The sequence below is a fragment of the Siphateles boraxobius genome, unplaced genomic scaffold, assembly GCF_051911475.1.
Source record: "Siphateles boraxobius isolate OS27281-9 unplaced genomic scaffold, OSU_SipBor_1 77, whole genome shotgun sequence".
Classification (NCBI taxonomy): Eukaryota; Metazoa; Chordata; class Actinopteri; order Cypriniformes; family Leuciscidae; genus Siphateles; species Siphateles boraxobius.
Window position 1 is genome coordinate 10,004,494 of NW_027509205.1, and position 21,673 is coordinate 10,026,166.

The window sequence follows — 21,673 nt, forward strand, 5'->3', positions numbered from 1 at the left end:
GACTAAAAGGTTTGTGTGTTGACTGTAATGATTGTGTGTGTACGTGCGTGTAATGAGTGAACTGTCCATCGGGTTGGAGCTTGTACCTGTCATCTCGGTTGGCAGGCTGCTGTCCCACGGCTCTGTGCTGAGAGGCTGGGCTCTGCTTGGCTGAACTAGTGCCTGAAGGAGGTCCACTGTGTTCTGAAAAATAAATAGGATTATCAGTGTGGCAGAAAAACACATATATACACACAACTCCATCCCAAGTTTCAGTTTCAAACTTCAAAGTCAAATGCTTCAACAACTTTCTGTTACAGAAAAAAAAAAAATGCAATCTACAGTTTCCTTCTACTAGCTCACGGTTTACAAAAAGTAAAATTTTCGCAAAAGCTTACCCTCCTCAGGCACGACGGTGAGGGCAACAGTGTTTCCAGCTTCTTTGATGAGCTGCACAATGTCATTGTGCGACAGCTCAACAATGGACTGTCCATTCACAGCAGAGATGCGGTCGCCCACTTTTAGCCGACCGCAGCGGTCTGTGGGACTGCCTTCTATGATGCGGCCAATCTTATGAGGGATAACTGGGGACAGAGGGATCAATGGTTATTGCATCTATACATCTTAAACATATTGACAGACTACAAGTACAACAAGATCTGAGATGGTTATAAACCACTGAGAAGTGCTTTCAATAGCTCCAGAAACATCTGTCTGATTATGCTGTCACATGATCAGGAAAAATACTATGAATATAGAATAGAATATAGATATATTATGAAATGACCATGCCAGTGTATATATAATGTAATTTTTCAATGTTCAAATACTTTTCTCAAACTAAACTAAAATATTTTTGTATTCACTGCCGTTTAAAAGTTTGGGGTCAGTACGATCTTTATTGCAAGAAATCACTACTTTTATTCAGCAAGGACACTTTAAAATGATCAGAAGAGACAGGGCATTTATAATGTTACAAAAGATTTCTAGTTCAAATAAATGCTGTTCTTTTGAAGTTTATATTCAAAGAATCGTATCACGGTTCCCACAAAGATATTAACCATCACAACTGTGTGCAGCATTGATGATAATAATAATAATACATGTCTCTTGAGCAGCAAATCAGATCATATTAGAATAATTTCTGAAGGATGTGACACTGAAGACTGGAGTAATGATGCTGAAAATTCAGCTTTGCCATCACAGAAAACAATTCACATTTTAAAACATATTAAAATAGAAAAGATTTATTTCAAATTGTACTAATATTTCACCCAAAATGTTTAACCTTGCAGCATAATTTCACAAAAAAAGTCCTACAAATGTTCACAGCGTTTTCCCTTATTCAGAGCTAATAACAATAGCCATTAGATCTGAATAAGCTCTGGGTTTATGACTGTTATCCTTCATAGCTAAGCTAGCTTTGATTTTATTATTGTAATTGCATTGCACCGCATATCACACCTTCAAGCGACTGGATGAAAGACAATGTATTATGTCACAATTTCAATAATGTTATGAGTCTGTAGTTGCACATCTGAAGCTGACAGCAAAGAAGCAAAAAGCTCAAGAAATGGGGTGGGTGAGAAGGAGAGACTAATGGAGAACAGCTTTGAAAGTCATTTCTAACCTCCAGGCGGAGGCTTGTTTTTAGAGGTGAGGATGACAAATCCGAAGCCCTCGTTGTCCTTGCGCTGAAGAGTGACTTCGTAGGGCTGAGGGTGGCCGTGGCCGGACATCTCGATGTGGGGGGGTCTGGGTGAGCCGTTGACCAGCGCTGGAGCCTGTGGAGCCTGAGGCTGTCCTCCATCATCATCCTCTCTGTCTGCTCAAGCACATACAATATTCAGTGTTTAAATGAACAAAGATTTGATTTCAGACACATTTCAAGTAATTTTTGTATTGTTTTATTTAACAATAACAACACTGGCACTGTACCATGTATACATTTAGCCAACAATGATGTTGAACTGATGTTGTGCGGATCATTTTTACATTTCGACTTGCTGTTAATATAAAGTAAATGGTCGCCGGTGAGTAATTCTCTTTTAAATACTCGCCAAAGCCAGATTAAGCTTTTCTAGTGATAATTACTAGTGTTTTTCTTCAACCTCTTGAATTGTTTATAAAATGATTTGGGGTAATTTGATTATTCTCTAACGCTAAGCAACTAATAACATTGCACACTTAGTCCTGCTTAACACAATTTGTAATTTACATCCATTCTGCAAAACTGAGTTGATGCCATCTGGCCTCGATGATTTGTGAAAGAACTATCGGCAAAAAAAACATCTTACATGAAGTAAAACAAGCGAACAAAATCCCTGTGTGATTTAACAAAACTGAAAAAGAACATTTATGAAAGTGTTGAAAAAACCTGCCACGAGGCATAAAGCCAAATTTCATAATCATAATGGCTTCATAATTGAAGTTTTTTTCCCAAATTACCCAGTGTGTGTTGTTCTTTTATGGTTACTCAGCGCTTCTGAGTCATTGTTCTGTTTGCAGCACATAAAGAGTCCTCTGCTTTGACTGAAAACACTGGTCATTAAATTTTGATTTTGTGGTTATTATTTTATAGCTCAACGCGGTCTTTCACTCAGAACTAATGGAGCGAAACGCTAATTCCTCACAGGGAGTGGATCGTGTTCCAGACATGAGTGCTGGGTATCACTGAAACCTCTGGAGGACGTCTACAGCAGTCAGGAAATAAACGCAGGCATGCACTGTTCATATAGAGGGGTACAAACCTGGATGGGTGAGCTTTCTGCGCACGGTCAACATCACCTGCCCGTTGCGGGCAGCGTTGGTCATAAGCTCCAGAACTTGTTTGTGAGATTTGCCTTTGACGGGAACGCCGTCAATACAGATGAGCTCATCTCCAGCCCGCAGACGCCCATCCTTCTCTGCGGCACCCAGAGGAACGATGGCACCAATGTACACCTAAAGAGAGATGGTGTGGTTAAAGGTCACATCATTTTCTGTAGAGACAATATGGTGACGAATCACTGTGAACGCTCACTGGCTGATCCGGTCCTTCTCCACCCAGCACTCTGAACCCGAATCCAGTCTCCTGATTCCTCTTGATAAACACATCCAGCTCTTTAGTGTTGGAGGCTGAAAACAACAACAACAACAACAAAATTAGCTGTCAGCCATAAATATTGTGGTGTAAACAATAGCTCTGTGTCACATGACCACAACCAGATCACAAATGTCAAGGTAGAACTCACGTTTGCTGTCCAGCATGGCTTTAGACTTGAGGTAGAGCTCAGATGGGTCCAGTTTTGGGGAGCTGGAGCGGATGGCATGTGGAGGGAAGGGGAGGGACTGGGGCGCAGGCTCAGCCGGACTGGGAGTTTCAGTACTGACGGAGCTGGTGGAAATGTCCTGCTTCTGGGTAATGGGAATAGCTGAGGTGATCTAAATGAACAGATGCACACACACAGCAACAAACATTAGCCAAGCTTCATCAAGAGTGTTATTCACTAAAGTGCTGTAACATTAAGTACTATCCTAAATCCTGGCATCTCGAATTAATATTATTAGGCTATTGTATAAAATGATTTAAAGGATAAAGAAACAGCCTATGTATTAAAAATGTGATGTATTGATCTGAATATCTGCATGATTATGTACCGAACTTCATTATTATTATCTTCATTATTTGTCCTGGAGTCACTCAAACGTGCCTTTATGACTCACACCGTTTATATCCGTGTTGAATACAATGCTATACAAACAGCACTGAAACTAATAATCAACTTTTGAGCCTGTGTGAGAAACACTTGTGAGAGAAGCCCACTAGGAAGCGCTCGTGAGGGGCTGTTGATTCAGCAGAGATGTTCGCTGCAGAAACTGTTGTTTGCCTCGAAGTGATTCGCCATATCCAGCTCTTAAAATAACATTATGGTGTTTGGCACTTGCTCTGTGAATAATCTACGAACGCAAGGAACTCGCTTTGCTGAAAAACCCAGAACAAGGCCGATAAATACTTCATCCTGCTTCATCTTCATTTCATCAAAATTCCCCAGCGTGTCTGAATTAAATCCCCAACATTGAGTAATTAAAAGACATTTAGCTGAACTTACAGGTTTCAGAGACTTCACGGGAGATGTCTGACCTGCAGGCACAAACAGATAGAAAGAGGGAAATGAGAATGAGCAAGTACAGTTAGAAAAGAACGTTCTGAGACTAAATAATTAGTCTGGGCCGTTTATTGCTGAAAAAAAAAAACGCAATTCATCAGTTTATTTATTACATTTAATACCTTTAAATGTGGAGTGTGTCATTTTTGTCTGTCATTGATCTGATAAACAGATAGTTTGTGAGAAACAGATAGATGTTGCTGTCGGGTTGCTCAAACAAACAGAGCATGTTTTCAAAAGAAATCAGCCTACGAATGGCTTACTTACTGGAAAAACTGTATACTGAATATTTTAACATTAAACATTTTTTGAACACTTTACCATTAATACCAATATCAAGAGATTTGCAAAAATATTAATCATGTCAATATTACTGTGAACAACAAAACATACACTACGGTTCAAACATTTGGGGTTAGTATTTTTTTTTTGATGGAAAAATAACGCTTTTGTTCATCATTAAATTGATCAAAAGTGACATTAAATGTATAAATTAAAAAAGGACTTCTATTTCAAATGCTGTTCTTATGAAATTTCTGTTTATCAACAAATCCTGAACAAATCCTTAAGCAGCTTAAATGATGATTGTTCAACATTGATAATAAGAACAATTGTTTCTTGAACAGCAGATCAGTATATTACAACGATTTCTGAAGGATCATGTGACACTGAAGACTGGAGTGCTGAAAATTCAGCTTTGTCATCATAGGAATAAATTACATTTTATAATATATATTGAATAGCATTAAAAAAATCTTTCCGACCCCAAACTTTTGAATGGTAGTGTAGAAGAATATATATAAAAATATTTATTCCGGAAGCTGGATTTCAATCTGCTTTATATTAATTAATACAGTGGAAAAAAAAACATCAAAAATCCACAGTGGCCACTAAGGGGCAGTGTAATCCACATTGCATTTATGTATACTGAAAAGTAAATTATATGGCATAATATACACAATGTGGGGTACTATGGCCTGTGACAGGCATGTTTATGTACAGTATTGTGTGTGTGTGTGTGTGTGTGTGTGTGTGTGTGTGTGTGTGTGTGTGTGTGTGTGTGTGTGTGTGTGTGTGTGTGTGTGTGTGTGTGTGTGTGTGTGTGTGTGTGTGTGTGTGTGTGTGTGTGTGTGTGTGTTTGTGTAATATGATAAAGCCCTGCATGTTACCTTTTAATACTAAAAAGGTCTAGCAGTCTTTATTAATAAACTGACTATGTAGAACATCCACACCTGCTGTATGCAGTGCTTTGTGAAGATTTTCGAGCATATGACGGTGTTTGTATAAGGCAGAGAAGAAAAGCTTGCTTATGAATACGCTTGACCTTTTGTAGCCACAACCCGATAGCAGCACTGTGACAGCCGAATCTTAGAAGTGAGCAATTGAACACAGAACCTGATATTTTCACTTGGGCTCCAGACAAACCACAGACTAGATGCAATATAGATCTGTGTGTATAGCCACTATGCGCCCACTGCTGTGCACACAAATTCAGTCTTCAGTTCAATTAAAACGCTGTCGGAGGGTTTTCTCTGCAAGTTCAGATGGTAGAACTGGTGTAACTGTTTTAATGAGATTCATCTACTGTATATAAACTATTGATAAAGTGTCGACAAACTGCAGAAGAAAAAACGGAAGTTGTAATCAGAGACTTTGTACACAAATGAAGAGTAATTAAGAATGACATCACTTAATCTTGATTATTTCACAAATTAACATTAATCACAACAGTAACCTGATGTACCGAGATGGTGCGATCTAGTATTTTCAGTGTCACGATGCATAAGTGCGAACACTCTTTCCTTTAGGCTTTAACAGACTCATAATTATATATGATGTTCAGTCTCGATAAAATGTGAAGATTTGATCAAACACAGGATTATCACTCAAACACGACTGTCTATCTGTTTCAGCTCTCACCCTCCCCGCTATGTCTCTCGCTCTACTCTTCTTCACACATCTTCAGTGTACATAAATCACTTTCTTTTTCTTCACCTTTGTCTCCCTGAGTTTAATGTTAAATAAGGGTACGTGTTTAAACGAGAAAAAAAAAAGAAGAAAAGTTTTTCCTTTGTTATTCGTGTGCAGACGACAACGTTGTCAGGCCATTTCCTTTCTAAAGAAAAGCTACGTACCTATAGAATGAACATGTAATACAGATGCGCATGATGTCACAAATTCAGGTTTTTGTATTTTACACGGAGAAGATAATCGTTAACATTTTCAAAAACTTGCAGTTTGAAGCCGTTTTCAAAAGTTTGCATTTTCAGGTCCCCAAATTTTGGCATTGTTGTGTAAATGAACAGTCAAATGCATAAAAAGTTTTTAGTTAAAAAATGTGTCAAGTAAATGGCCCCTAAAACAATGAAGATCCTTTTTGTTAACTGCAATAAAAAATAAATATTAGATGAAAACCTAGAATACATTTTTTTTTATTCAGCCATTGCAGCTAACTGAAATGATAGGAGTAGAAAATTAAGTTGAAGTACTAAAACTAAAACTAATAAATTAAACCTATTTAGCAATAATAAAAAATCTATTATGTGATAGTAAATTTTTAATTGTTTTATCTTTTTTAAATGACAAAATTTTAACTAAAATTTATTTCATTTCAGATTTTAAGGTTAAGATCCTCTATGATTTATATACTTGTGACAACATTACTAAAACTTACCCCAAAATTAATAATAAGAATTAAATATATGAATAAATTCTACAATAGTATATAAACAATACTAAAATAAATATAAATAATGACATAACTAATAACTGATAAATGACATTTTTGGGTGAACTATCCCTTTAACTGTCACTAGGGCCAGGTCTGGCATGCAATGCGGGTGTAAGTCAAACATTGATGGGTGTAATTGGTCACACTCTCTCCATCACTCACCTCCTCTGAGCACCAGCACGTTGACCTCGCTGCCCACGGGCAGGTCTTTGAGGATGTCCACCACCTGTGAGTGGGAGAGGGTCTGTACATTCTGCCTGTTAATGTCCTTTATCACATCCCCCTTCAGCAGACCTCGGCACCACTGCGCGTCCAGAATCATCTTCACTTTCTGGCCGAGCGGACAGTCTGCGATGGCAAAGCCAAATCCACTCGGCCCCTTTACCAAAGGCACGCTGACCAGCTCGGGCTGCAGCAGGGTGCTCTCCCCCGCCTCTGGGTAGCGTCCGTTGGGCATTGCTGCTGCTGGGTGTCTGCTATCGGTGCTCATGTAATGAAGGTCCTGCAGGGAGGGGGTGCCTTCTGAATGGATGGGCTGCCCGTCCATCCCCGGCATGGCAGTCATTATGTCACCTGTGCCCTCTTCGCTGGAATTGGTGTCCTCTGGGAGTGGGTATCCACGGCACAAGACCATATCCACATACTGATTCACAGGAATGGACTGGAACATCTGCACCACATCTGCATGGGTCTTTCCTAGCACACATGCACCGTTTATGTCCACTATAACATCACCTACACAAGAGAGGAAGAAAAAGCATGAATGAAGCAGATGTCGGATCTGTTCCAAACCCTAGTGTGCTGCCTTACCTAGACAGCAGGTTTAAGCACCAAAACTGCAATCCTGATGCAAAAGCTGTTCCAAACAGGATGGAGCAGAGTTTCTATGCCTTGTAAAATACATTGTTTTGGCTTAAATGTAAGGCGTCACATGACAAGCCCAGACAATTTGTTCCATGTAATTAAAATCCACTATTTACCCCAATATTTGTGTGTAATATGTGCTTTTAGTATATTTGATATTATACTATTTTAGTATTTAATAACATTTTGAATTAGCTTTCATTTTCATATTTTCATATTTTGTTATATGCTTTTGTAATTTTTCTCATTTCTAATTTCTTTTTCAAGATTTTCAAGTTTTTCATCTATAATTTCATTAGAGCTTTATTTCAATGAATGAAAAAGATTTTTAATAGCTTTAGTCAAAAATAACAATACTGTTTTTGTGCTATATTTTGTTTTAGCCTATCAACATGCAAACACTAGATTCATTCCATTCCTAATGCAACGGTTGTTTCAGAGTGTGTATAAAATACATATTTTTGGATTTAATCTAAGGTAGCATGAATGCAGCACTTCCAAAATGCATAGCACCAATTTTAGTGTGTATATATCTATATATCTTAGTACTGAAAAGTACCAACAAAAAAAAAATTTCACCCAATGTATGTGCGTGCTTCGCAATTTGCTTTAGCTTAGCAACATTAGACTCATGTACTCCATATGTGTGTGGGATGTGACCATTAAAGTCTATTTGTATTTAAGTCTATATAGAGCTTTTTAAATCAGTCACAAATAAGATATCATTTTACCCAGCATAGTGACTTTGAAGGTAGCTGTAGACAACAGACAGCAACTCACTAGGATCTGGAACATGACTACAGTGTCCATTTCAGCTCAAACTTCGGCACAAACAAATTCTGCCAGTGTGTTTAAACTGTTCATTTTGATTCCAGCAATGAGAGCTGTCTTGGCTCCTTTTGTTCTGTTAATGGGGGAATGTGTATGGAGTATGATATGCAGTGATAAAGAGGCAGTGCCCACACAAGCATTACTCGAGTTAAAGCCAATGATCCGCTCAGTTGGTGCAGTCTATCTAATGATAAGTGTGTCTATTGATCAATGCAGAGAACGTTGGGGGATTCCAGCATCCTTTTCTATTCCGGACCACTCAATGGCATCCTTCCAGGCTCGCTTCACTTCTTGAAAGTGATTGTTCTACCTGAGTCATCCTGCTGCTTATACAGTAATATTGGCATGGAAAACACTGTCAAAGCACCACAAGCATCAATGTTTATTTCAGATCACCAGGAACTCGCAGGTAACTGGGCCAGGTCTACAACTAGCCATGATGGTATTCGTTTTTAGACCATAGTTTAGATGTAAATTATTTCTTACTGACCGGCCTGATGAATATTGCATGTCTCTTAACAAACAGTTTGGCTGACTTTTATTCAAATAATTGCTGTTCTTTTGAACTTTTTATTCATTAAAGAAAAATACACTGAAAAATAAATGTATCACCGTTTCCTCAAAAATATTAAGCAGCACAACGGTTTTCAACATTGATAATCAGTAATGTTACTTGAGCAACAAGATTATAATTGTTTCTGAAGGATCATGTGACACTGAATACTGGAGTAATGGCTGCAGAAAATTCAGCTTTACCATCACAGGAATACATTGCAATTAAAATATATTAAACTAGAAAACCATTTGAAATTGTAATAATATTTCACGATATTACTGTAGGAGGCATGGCTTTGGATGGCTTTTGCAGGGAGGGTGGGATTGTATGCTTTTGATGCTAGCAGGCTAAAGTTAGCATTTCCCAGATCACCTATTGCACCTTTAAGGAACAGATTTGCTAACCGCTTGTGCCAGCGCAAACCCTTTTTTGCTGTTAAAAAAACGTTAAAAAATAAGCGTTGAAAAGGCCTTGTTGCATATGCATTAGTAGGAGTTTATGGGAGGAGAGTATTTAAATGAATCATGCAAGGGGATTTACTAAGGTTTGCGCTAGTCAATTTACTGGTATTTGCACCATTATTTACCGCCCAAAAAAGCACGTCTTAAACCAGACGCTAATTTGTGCAGGTCTTGATAGATTGTGTTGGTCACTATGGAAATGATCCGGCTGCGCCTTTGTTCTTTAATTTGCGCGTTGTCAGTAGATCACATGCAGAACTTTCCACCACCATCAGCACTTTTTTGGAATTGCACTCTCATGCTAAATTCTCACTCTCATTGCCCTGTTTTGTCAATCTAGCCCTAAATGAGTTGGGACCAGACTCTGGCAGAGATAGACAAATACCAACATAAGTAAACAGTGAGAATCTACAATTAAAATATATTTGTAATGGATTAATGTTTTGCCGGGTCAAAGAGAGGCTCATAAACCGCCCTCTATGGCGTTTTTGATAGCCTGACAAATTTAAAGAATTTGCATAAAGAAATTGGATTCAGATGAATTTACCCCTCAGCAAGCCTCTTTGAACCAGCTGAAGCATGTTTATTGCGCCACACTCAAATCCAGAATTAAATGTATATCTCGGTTAAAATGTTTTACAATTCTATGTACAGATTGATGTCTCCAGAGAGCCAGTATACTGGCAGTTGTTTCCTCGCATTGTAATGGAGGGTAGTGAGTGTTGGTGTAAGCGTTCAATTATCGCAAAACACGACTGTGCAGGAAAGCCAGTTCCCCTGTTGCTCACCCACTGATTCTGATTTATTCTACCACTATCTACGCAATCCCGCTGTGGCCACTTTCACAGGATTATTTACTTGGAATATGGTAACCCAGCAATGTGCCAAGAAATGAATGTGGCATCCGACAATGTGATTGAATGAGCCAGGGTGTTAATGGGTTTAACTTTACTTAGATCCGATTAATTACCTGATGGCTTATCAATATTCATAAAATAAGCAACATGTTGCCTCAGAGCTAAATGAACAGGAGCCAAGCGGATTTACCCGAAGCGATTTTGTTATCGTGCGCGGCAGGTCCATCTCTCAGGACGTTTTTCACTTGAAGGAATTCATCTGGTCGGTCTCCACCGATGATGGTGAAACCGAAGCCCTGAGGACTCTTCTTCAGAGTTGTGCGCAGGATAGCACCCTGCAACTGAGATGGGTCCCGCGTGAATCCCCTCAAACCAGCTTCATCTAAAAGACAGAGAGTAAGTAAGTGAGACTAACAATTCAAAACTTGTTTACTGGGCAAGACAAGGTGTGTGGACTTAAGCAAGCTGTTAGTAGAGAAAACTCAAATGTTTGTCAAAATCAATGAAGTTCCCTTTTAAACTAATCTGTTCCTGCGGTGTTTATTACTGTACAGCTGAAACCACCATGAAAAAAAGGCTCAGAAAGAAACAGAGAACAGAGAGAACAGAGGGGAATATTACACAGAGAGAACTACAGAAAAAGAGAGAAGTCTGGATACCATTAGTCATTCGTATTGAATAATGCAACAGAGAGAGAGAGAGAGAGAGAGAGAGAGAGAGAGAGAGAGAGTAAAATATACATTACTAAATGAGTGAATGATAGTGGGATTGTTCTGTAAATATCCACATACACTTCAATTAATCAACACAGTCCATTCATTACACTTTACCTCAATTACTCCTCACCATTTACCTTCACAAAAGCATATTCATAAGAGTGTTCTGGTTAAGAACTTTTCATTAATAATCACTATGTAAATGCTCAAACTACATTTGCTGATGTTTTCATCTGATAAAATGTTTTCTGAGCTGGTAATGATTTACTTTTTTTTTTCTTAAACCAATACGGGGTCAGTGAGCACATGCCAATTGCTCATTGCCAGCTGTATAAATTATTTTGCTATAGTGAGGACATTTTGAACTACTCTAAATAAAAAATATTATTACAATTTAAAATAACTGTTTTCTTATTTAATGTTTTAAAATGTAATTTTTATTCCTGTGATGGCAAAGCTGAATATTCAGCATAATTACTCCAGTCTTCAGTCAATTTAATAAGCTGATTTGGTGCTCTATAAACATTTCTTACTATTATCAATGTTGAAAACCGTTGTGCTGCTTAATATTCTTGAGGAAAACCGTGATACTGTTTTCAGGATGAATAGAAAGTTCAACTGAACAGCAATAATTTGAAATAGAAATGTTTTGACACAATGTAAAAGTCTTTACGGTCACTTTTGATCAAGTTAACGCATCCTTAGCAAAATAGAAGTTTTCTTTATTTAACAAACAACAATAACTTACTAACCAAAAACTTTTGATCGGTAGTGTATAAAATATTAACTTGCAACAAATACAACAACAAAAAGACTAGTCAAATATTGCACAATAGTTTTGGGTATCATTCTCTACTTCACCATTGATGATGCCTGCCAACTCTTGAGGGGAATATTACACATTTCCAAAATCCATTCTATAATTATTGGATTTTACAAAAAAACCCTAAGGACTGTGGAAATTATGTGTAGAAAGTATCCATTAAATAAAAGAGCCTGTTTCTTGCTGCTCAATAAGTTATGTGAAGCACAACAGCACTGAGCACTTATATCAGATAATCATACAGATTTATGAAACAATATAGACTGAAACTAGCAATTATATAAAAATAATGCAGAGACTGAAAATGCAGCTGTCCTTTTCTCTCTCTACGTGTATTTTTTTTTATCACATGGTTTGAGTGTCTGTACATAATTTCACCACTGGTGTTAGATCAGTCTTTTGCTTCCAGTTTCTTCTTTTTTTTTTTTTTAAGTTCACAATGGTTCCATGTTGTTTTCGTTTTTGGGTGAACTATTAATTTAAGATGAAGGTGTTCAACGCTGACTCTGAATCAGCTGTAAATGGCGGATCGTACACTAATTACTGTCATTTATAACACAGCGGTTTAATTTTTTTCCTTGTCTCATTTGAGAGTGCCAGCAGTATCAGATGAGGCCACATCAATCTCATTAGGAGAGCAGGAATGGGTATCTCGCCATGTGTGGTGGGAATTAGATTTGCATAATATCCACATTGATGAGTCGGACTGGCCCTATGAAAAGGATTATGTTGATTGTAATAACCATAGCACACATTTGAACTGTGCGCCACAAGTATGTGCGAGTTGGTTTTTGGTCACAGGTACACATAAACCCATTGTTGCATACTAGATTTCTCTCTCTCTCTCTCTCTCTCTCTCTCTCTCTCTCTCTCTCTCTCTCTCTCTCTCTCTCTCTCTCTCTCTCTCTCTCTCTCTCTCTCTCTCTCTCTCTCTCTCTCTCTCTCTCTCTCTCTCTCTGTGCCTGTAGTGCTGTTTTCACATTCAGCCGGTGAGGGAATTGTGGGAAAAGGGGGAGGGTTGATGTTTATGTTCACTTTATTATGCTTCTCATGCATAAAGGGCTGCTGAGTCTGATTATTAAATGTCGGAGTATAATTAAAAGTGTAGTATGAGCGATGTGTGTGTGTGTGTGTTTGTGTCTATGTGTCAGTGTCCACAAGGATAGTAATACCACAAATTTTTAATACCACATTTTTTGGTCCCCATGAAGAAAAGAGATTATAAATCACACTAATAGTTTTTTTTAATGTAAAATGCAGAATGTTGTCTGTGAGGGTTGTGTTTAGGGGAGAGAATATTCTGTACAGTTAACAATCATTATGTCTATAGAAAGTCCCCATTAAACATGGAATTCCAACACGTGTGTGTGTTGTCGGAAATGACCCAAAGGCACAAGCGGAGTGGCAAGAGCTATAATTGTTTTATAATTACTTAAATTAAAATAAATGAAATGCATGAATTTTGTCTTTACTCTTATAATGGTGGGTAGAATGGTATAGTTATGGTTATAATATCTGATTATTCTCTGAATGACTGCATTATATTTTTGCTTATATTTGTGCACACTCATTCCTGTCCTATTCTCAACTAGGCAGTAACCATCCACTCATTAAAGTGTCTTGGCCAGCTAACAGAGCATAACGTGCGCCTGCGTTCACTAATGAGACAGAACAGACGTCCACTGCCAGCCTTCCAGAGGGGATAGGAGAACAAAATCAGTGCTCAGAGGACACAGGAACACACAGGAGACAGCAAAGCTCAGGGACTCCAAACAACTAACAGCCAAAGTCTGGTTTAACCTTGAACAAGCTGAAACTGAACTGAAGTCATTTGTTGGCCGGCCAACATATAAAATATATTCAGATAAGACAGATGACAGTATAATCTCTAATCTAATAAAGACATCCAAATTATGTTAGTATATTAACATTACAAAAATGGGTTGGACAGAGTCATTTGGAAGTGGCCTGGATAAGATTTTTTTTTTTTTAAAGAAATTTTACAGTATTTTTGATCAAATAAATGCAGCCTTGTTTAGCATCTTGATACCACAGACTTGTTGAGTAGTGACTGGCTGCATCCAAGGTAGGAACTCATCAAGACACATCCGAATTTAATGTTAGCTTTACTTTCTGTCTCCTGAGATACCTTCATCTGATCGATTTTTGAAGGCAGAATAGATGTATCCTTCGCTGCCTTTGATATCCCACAATCCTGTACGTTCCATTCCATGACAGTCAAGCTAAAAAATAAAGCGTCTGAAAGTTGCGGTTGGTGGTCAATTTGTGTTTAAATATACATTTTTGACCAACTATTTCAATTTTTGATGGAATTTCAAGCAAGAAATTATTATTGTAGTAATTAAATATTTGCTTAGTTATCACCAAAGCGGTCTCTATTTTGTTTTAGATCATTCAACTGTTATACTGCCTAAGAAGTCTGTCCAAAAATCAGTTCTGTAAGGTACCTTCGCATGTAAACGCTGCCTGCAAAGTAATTGATGGATAGGGAAGTTTTCAGACGCAGCCATTGTGTTTACATGTTAACATTAGCACTATTTAATGCATGTTAGCATTAGCAGTATTAGACTTTTCAGTGTACTCTTATTTTGCTTCCTATTTAGGACAGAGAGTATGCAAATTTGACATGGAACGAGTGTGTGTTTAAACTGATGCTTTAACACCTGATAGATGAGCAAACACCTCTTGTAAACAAGAAAAACGCAGTGAGAGAAAGCGTAAAAATGAAAGAGTCAGAGGTACTGCTTAGTGTCACATAATAGAGGACAGAACAAGGATGTTAAATTAACAGTGAAACACCAGCAACAAAGTGGAACACGAACATAAACATACAAAATCTGGCGTAGGTGAGCGTAAGCAAGTACACGGTCAAACACACACAGATGGTAAAACACACATGCTAGCTGACAGAATTCAACCACAGATCATATCAACACCAGATGCTGATTGAGTTCTTCTGATGGAAATGTTCTGCCACAACTTAAATCAATACCTGACCTTCTCATGAATTTCTTATGAGTTCACTGGTACATATTAAATGGTATATAAATCAAATGGTATATATTAGTATCTTTTGAACAGGTACCGCCCCAGTGACAGCTTTTGTACCTTTGTGTGTGACATGATAAAACATCAAGAAGTAAATCATTTTTTGTTCCATGCTAATCTGTGTTTTGTCCTAACAAGCAATGACCTTGACACAAGTAACGCGTGTCTAGATAATTTGATGGTCGCTTGGTTTCTATTTTTGCCACATCACGCCGGCTGGCTCTGAAGTCTCAAATCCTGCAACACCATCTTTGTATTAAGCATAAAATATGTTCAGCTGGCACACTGTTTCTTCACACAATATTCATTTTCAGTGAAGACAGAAATATTGCATGACAATGCAGGAAACAGTTTGCATGTGACTTTTGTCACTTCCTGATCTCATTCCCATTGAATTGTTTCCTGTCACCACAGAACAGCTGACCGACTAACTAAACACCAGCTTGGACTAGTTTTAACCGGTTTAGACCAGAAAACCACCTTAGGCTGGTTTTAGAAACTCTAGCCTATCGAGGATGCACTATGTTGATCAAAATTGACAGTGAAAATGTTTACATTGTTAAAAAAAAATCTATTTCAAATAAATGCATTTCTTTAAACATTCTATTAATCAAAGAATACTGAAAATATAAATTATGGATTCCATAAAAATAGCAGCTAAAGTGTTTTCAACATTGACAATAATAAGAAATGTTTCTTTAGCAACAAACCCGCATATTAAACTATTTCTAAAAGGATCATGTGACACTAAAGACTGGAGTATTGGCTGCTGAAAATTCAGCTTTGCCATCACAGGAATAAAAAATGTATTAAAGTAGATACATAAAGTGGCAAAAAATGAAATAAAACAAAAACAGAAGTAGTAGGAAATGGAGGAATAATGCAGAAGAAAGTTAGAGTTTTACTTAAGGGTGTTGGTACTGCTCCTGCGGTCGCTGCTATTGGCTGACTGGTTGGAGACGAATCCTGGCTGATTTTCTTCTTGGCTTCCTGCACCGGATTCTCAAACTGAGTCTTCTGATTGATGTGGCTGAAGGAAAGAGTGAGACAGTCAGTGCAAACGGCCAGAGATGGCAGATACAATGACATACACGCTTGCACAAACCCTCAGAGTAAAGAGAATGGTAGCGTTGCTTATCTGTTCATGCAAACACTCTTTTAAAGATATGAATAAAGGAAGGAACAAAACAATATCAGAGCCAAAAGGTAAGTCATTGTGCTCATGCATCTCTTCCTTTTTGTCATCTGGTAACCAGGCAGTTACCACATTTAATAAAAGAACAGAAAAATAAACAACATACTGGGACAGAAACTTGGAAAACCGGCATGAACTGATCTGACTCAGAAAGCAAGCAACCCTCTCAACTACACAATTATGAGGAGACAATCTGTCATAAAACCTTTAACTAAACAGTGCAAACAAGTATTTTATCAATCAATACTTAAGTATTATTTTACCTTACCTGGGAAACGAAAAGATTTAAGATAATAAATGATAATAATCATTTTAAAAGTTACATTTTCTTTACCTTATTGAGATTGATTTTTGTTTGTTTTACCATAAATCTCACTAAATTTTCTTAGAAAACAAAAGAAACTGCCAATGAGGTACTATACAATTAATGTAGTATATATTTTCTGAAAACATATTTAAGTTAACGTGGATTGTTCTTACTTCCAAAATGTGACATATTTAAATGTAACAGTAAATTGGAAACATTGGAAATTGATTGGATGGTGAAAAGAGGGAGTTACATATTAGAATGGGGGCAGAACAAAGCCAGTTCGTTCAAAAAATAGCTTATAACAGATATTTATCTATTGGTTATAATTGCCCAGTAGTCTGTATGCCCTAAACGACTTCAGTGGAAAATAAAGTTGATTTGATTAAAATTTGATTTGATTTAGGTGATAAAATTTTTTCCTTCCAGAGAGGGTTTACAGAGAGGGTTTACAACACAAGAACATTGATAAAGAAAACACACACACACACACACACACACATATATTTTGTTGCAGTGAGCCTTTCCAGGACCTTCTGAAACAATCATTAAAAACATTGCAAAAACATCCTTGATTAAAAGTACCACAGAACAGCCATATTTCAAACCCATCTGTAATTGCTGTTCACTCTCCCCTACAAACCCCACATTTGTTTTCTTGTTTGTTAGCTGCCGAAATGAATCAATATTACCTTGGCAAGCCTTTCCAGAGACACAAGCATTTCCTCTGCAGAGGTTCTGGCTCAGAGCTGGAGTGTGTTGTTTATCCTAACACACGGCCCCTCCCACCCCACAGGTTGCATGTAAAGTGAAATAAGCAGCTCGTCTGCATTGTGTGACTCTGCTTTAACTGTTGTACCTGCCAGTCGTGACTGCACCTAGGGAAGGCTTTTAACAGTCACGGATTCCTTGCAAAACCAGTCGGTGTGCTGCGAATTTGTAGAAGAAAGGTACTGTTTGTGCTTTTGCTGTGTGTGACTCATGCTGAGACTTATCCACCCAATCCACAGAGAGTGAGACTGTGTGCTCTCATCTGACTGCTGAAGTTCCCGGTTTGTGATAATTCAGGCACAGCGTAATGAGGCCCTGTGCCAAACCACATTCAAATCAAAAATAAAACAACTTTTTGGTGACCTCCTTGCATAAATATCCTGGCACAGCAGGGATTGACCTCACACAAAATAAATGGCATTAAAATCAAATCATGTATTCACTCTCGAGTCTCGAAAGCCCCTTGGCTATTGTGCCAACTACCTCAATATCCCACGATGCTTCGAGAGCAGAAAATTAGCAAATCCAGCCAATGACTTTGATCAGTCTGCCATTTCAGAAAGTGCCATTTCACCCACCTACAAAACTGAGACATTCTGTGCATTTTTTTATTTTATTATATATTGTTGTTAAAATGTATTCGCATAGCAAGATGAGTGAGTGAATATCTTAGTGTTTGGCAAAACCTTTAGTTTAATACTATAATATTTTTACAATTATATAATTTGAATAAGAACTTGATGTAATTCAAATATTAATATAATATAATAACAACTGCATATTTTCAATAATTCACAAATCCAAAAATCTGATCTCTTTTGTGCATTTTTATTTTATTTTATTATCTAATTTAGCATAGAAACGTGAGTGAAACTAAAGAAAACAATTTCTAAATGTCTTAGTACAACTTTGGTTTTGTTTATTAAAAAATAAAAAATAAACGTATTTATTCTTCATTTCATTATTTATTTATTTTTTACAAAAACTCAAAAGTCCCAAGAACTAAAAACTTACTTCATATTAAACATGATGCTTTACTTGGCATCAGGGTTGCCAGTTTCCAGAAAAATTTCAAGCCCAAAGCAGATGCAGAACCTGCCCACAAGAATCAAAACTAGCCTAACCCCCACTACATTTGTCATATTACAGAACTCAGAGAAGTAGTATATGCAATGTTTTTCTCTAACAAAAATACTTTAGGAAAGTGAAAGACGACTTCCCTATTTGATCACGTCTTCCCTCAGGCATGTTTTCTTGCGTGGTTGAGCATATGCAAAATCCCTTTAAAACTAGGTAGTCATACAACATTGGCCTGTGTATACCTAGCCTAGACTACACTACAGCCTACAAGGGGCAAACTGCCTTTAGTATGGATTTCAAACTTCATATGTTTTTATCCATGCTTATGAATGAATCACTGCTTAATAGGACGATTCAGTATAATACAGAATGGTTGGCAACCCTAGTTAAGACTTAATATTAATAGCCTCCATACTCTTTCCTCTTCTTCTCCCTACATCAGGGCTAGTCAACTAGCTACATTCGCGGGCCGGATTTTCAAATCGAAAAGTTGAGGTACATAACAGTAAATAATAACAGTTTCATTAAATAAGTTAAAGTAAACCTAAAAATGTATTTTATTTACTTGGAAATGTGGCACCCAACAGTATGCCGATATATAAGACCATAATTAATAAAAACTTGACAATTTACAGCTGTGTACAAGTATTTTCCTTGGAACAAATACATTAATTATTCAAGCTAATAGCTATTGGTATGAAATAAGAATTATTTTATTTATAATTTTTATGCTTAAATGAAAATATTCTGACAGTGAGATTTGATAACCACAGGCACTCCCACTGTATAAAAAATATCTAAACACGTTAAAAACTATACGCACCTTCACAAAGAAACTGACAATTTCATAACAAAAATAAATTATATATTCCTTTAGCCTAATGCAATATAAATAACTATAACATATTCATTATAAATATTCCATTAGCCTAGGCTACTACAGTACATTCATGATAAATGTTTATAAGTAAGTAGGGGACTTAAAGTCCTCTAATTTCCACAACGTTTCTCCTGCTTTCCTCATCAGTCTTGTTGGGAATTATGAGTATGTTTCATTCTATAGTTAAATCATCGAGTGATTTGTGGTTTGTAACAGAGAGGTGTCTGTTGAATTGAAACGCTTCCCACTGGTTGTCGCAACTCTGTTTATGTAATAGTGCCCGGGACCTCTGTGCTGAGTCGCGCTAAAACAACTAGTGAAACAACTGAAAACAGCGTTATTTGTTGTTACTGTACTGACCGAGAAACCGCTTCAGATGATTCAGTGACAGAGTGGTCCGAACGAATCCAAACAGAGCGTTATACACGCGCGTTTACAAAGAATCGAACCAAAAGAATGATTAATTCACGAATGATTGGTAGGCCTATCGCTGGTTCAGTCGACAGAAATACGAGACACAAATAATAACAGCTGAAATATTTGCACGTAAAATGTTTCTCAGGTCAACAGGAGCGTGTATCAAACTAAATTACCCGCACCGCTAGGAAAAGATGAGGAGGAGGTTGGTGCCGTCGGGCCGGATTTGGCCCACGGGCTGCCAGTTGAATAGCCCTACTCTATATTCACTCTTGTTTTGTTTAGGCTCAAGCATCAATGTGTAATTAATCTGCAATGCCAAACTCACTTAAACTAACTTAAAATGGTTGATTTTGGAAAATGACATAATTTCTGTTTGTGACGTGACATCAAACAAGTCACCACTACCACTACGATCAGTCACTCTTTCAGTTTCGCTCAGTCACTCTTTCAGCGGTCTTGCCAGGTATTCATTCAAAGAATCAATACACATTAGTAAAAGGATCCAGTTTCATTTTTCTTTGTCTACAAACAAACTTTTTTTGTGACCGTAGTACATGATAAAAGTAACCCCAAAAAACTTGTAATTTTTCCCACGACTGCATTTCCTAAATAGCCTAATTTTGCAGGAAAACCATGACCCTTGTATAACCAGTGTTGGGGAAAGTTACTTTTCTTAAGAGTAATGTGTACATTATGAATATTACATTATGTTAGGTGTCTCTACACCTATATAATTGTGTTACTTAGATACTTTTTATGGAAAAGTATCTATTAGGTTACGTTAACTATTATTTTTTCTCACCTTGGCTGGGCTCACTTGTCTGTTGTTTAATAACAACATAACAAAAGATCTATTTTTGGCAAATGTAAAGGCCCTTTCACACCAAAAGTGAAATGACTCAGGAGAAGAAAGTTCAACACTCTTACTTCAGCAATAAAAGCAAAAACCAATGTGATGTTTAACCAAAGTCATTTCTGCTTATTAGTATGGTTGAATTGGATCATTGAAGGTTAACAGCAAATACATTGGTTAATAAAGTGATATTAAATACATAAAGTATATTTGTGTTATTTAACATTTTAATTATTGCAGGTTTGCCTTTTCTGAGTTTGCATTTCACTTTTTTTTATTCAGGAATACTGAATCTATTTTTGTGCAAGTGAGATGAGTAAATGCAAATTCACATTCACCCTGGAACTACAGTATCCATCACGTTCACACAGAGCACAGAACGTCTCTGCACTTACTCACGGGGACAGGAGAGCTATCAGTCAATACATGGGAAACTTGTGTTACATATTTGAAAAAGTAACTTTCGTTATAAATTTAAAGGTAATGCGTCACTTTATTTGTTACTTGAAAAAGGTAATCTGATTGAGTTACCCCAACACTGTGTATAACAAATCATAAAACTCTTAAGTAAGTTGCATTACTTTAATTACTTGTGTAATTGGTTTGTTTCCCCTTTGGTTGGGGATGAGGGTTGCTTATGCCTTTATTGTGATTTTTCACTCTAAAAAGCTGGATTTAAAAATAAATGATATAGGGGAAAAAGATAAAACTTCAGCAAACCAAGATGTTGAGGACAAAAATGTGCCATCCATCATTCTTATTGGACCATAAATGATATGAGCATACTCACTCCACGTAATAAATCCCATATTGCGGGTCCTCAATCTTCTCCCAGCCATATGGAAGCTCTGCGGAGAATCAGACAGGCATATCAGAGACAGCTTGAACAGATGCAAATCACCCATGTGCTTGACACCAGGGGGTCTGATTTTCTGGCTATGATTTTCCTGAGAAGCCTAAAACCAGGTGGGTCAAGAAGTCTGAGTGCATTTGAATGCGTGTTTGAGCAGAGAAGAGATCAGAAGGCTGAGCGCAGATGAAACGAGGGGGTGCAGGTATTAGTAAGCTGTATGGAAAATGACTTGTTATCTTTCCCTGTGATGTGAGAGTTGTGGGGAGCCTCCATTCTGAC

The 21,673-nt window shown here is 37.3% G+C and overlaps 1 protein-coding gene across 3 annotated transcripts in view; it reads right to left on the bottom strand.

Annotated features, from left to right (window-relative positions):
• magi3a (membrane associated guanylate kinase, WW and PDZ domain containing 3a) overlaps nt 1-21,673 on the bottom strand; it is a 148,891-nt gene that overhangs the window by 9,897 nt on the left and 117,321 nt on the right. For all 3 annotated transcript variants that reach the window (XM_077218767.1, XM_077218769.1, XM_077218768.1), the window contains 11 exons: nt 21,332-21,389; nt 15,941-16,065; nt 10,618-10,809; nt 7,021-7,593; nt 4,071-4,102; nt 3,213-3,402; nt 3,002-3,096; nt 2,730-2,922; nt 1,610-1,804; nt 378-563; nt 87-183 (listed from right to left, as the gene is read on the bottom strand). In XM_077218767.1, coding sequence (XP_077074882.1) covers nt 87-183; nt 378-563; nt 1,610-1,804; nt 2,730-2,922; nt 3,002-3,096; nt 3,213-3,402; nt 4,071-4,102; nt 7,021-7,593; nt 10,618-10,809; nt 15,941-16,065; nt 21,332-21,389 — 1,936 coding nt within the window. The remainder of the gene's footprint in view (nt 1-86; nt 184-377; nt 564-1,609; nt 1,805-2,729; nt 2,923-3,001; nt 3,097-3,212; nt 3,403-4,070; nt 4,103-7,020; nt 7,594-10,617; nt 10,810-15,940; nt 16,066-21,331; nt 21,390-21,673) is intronic.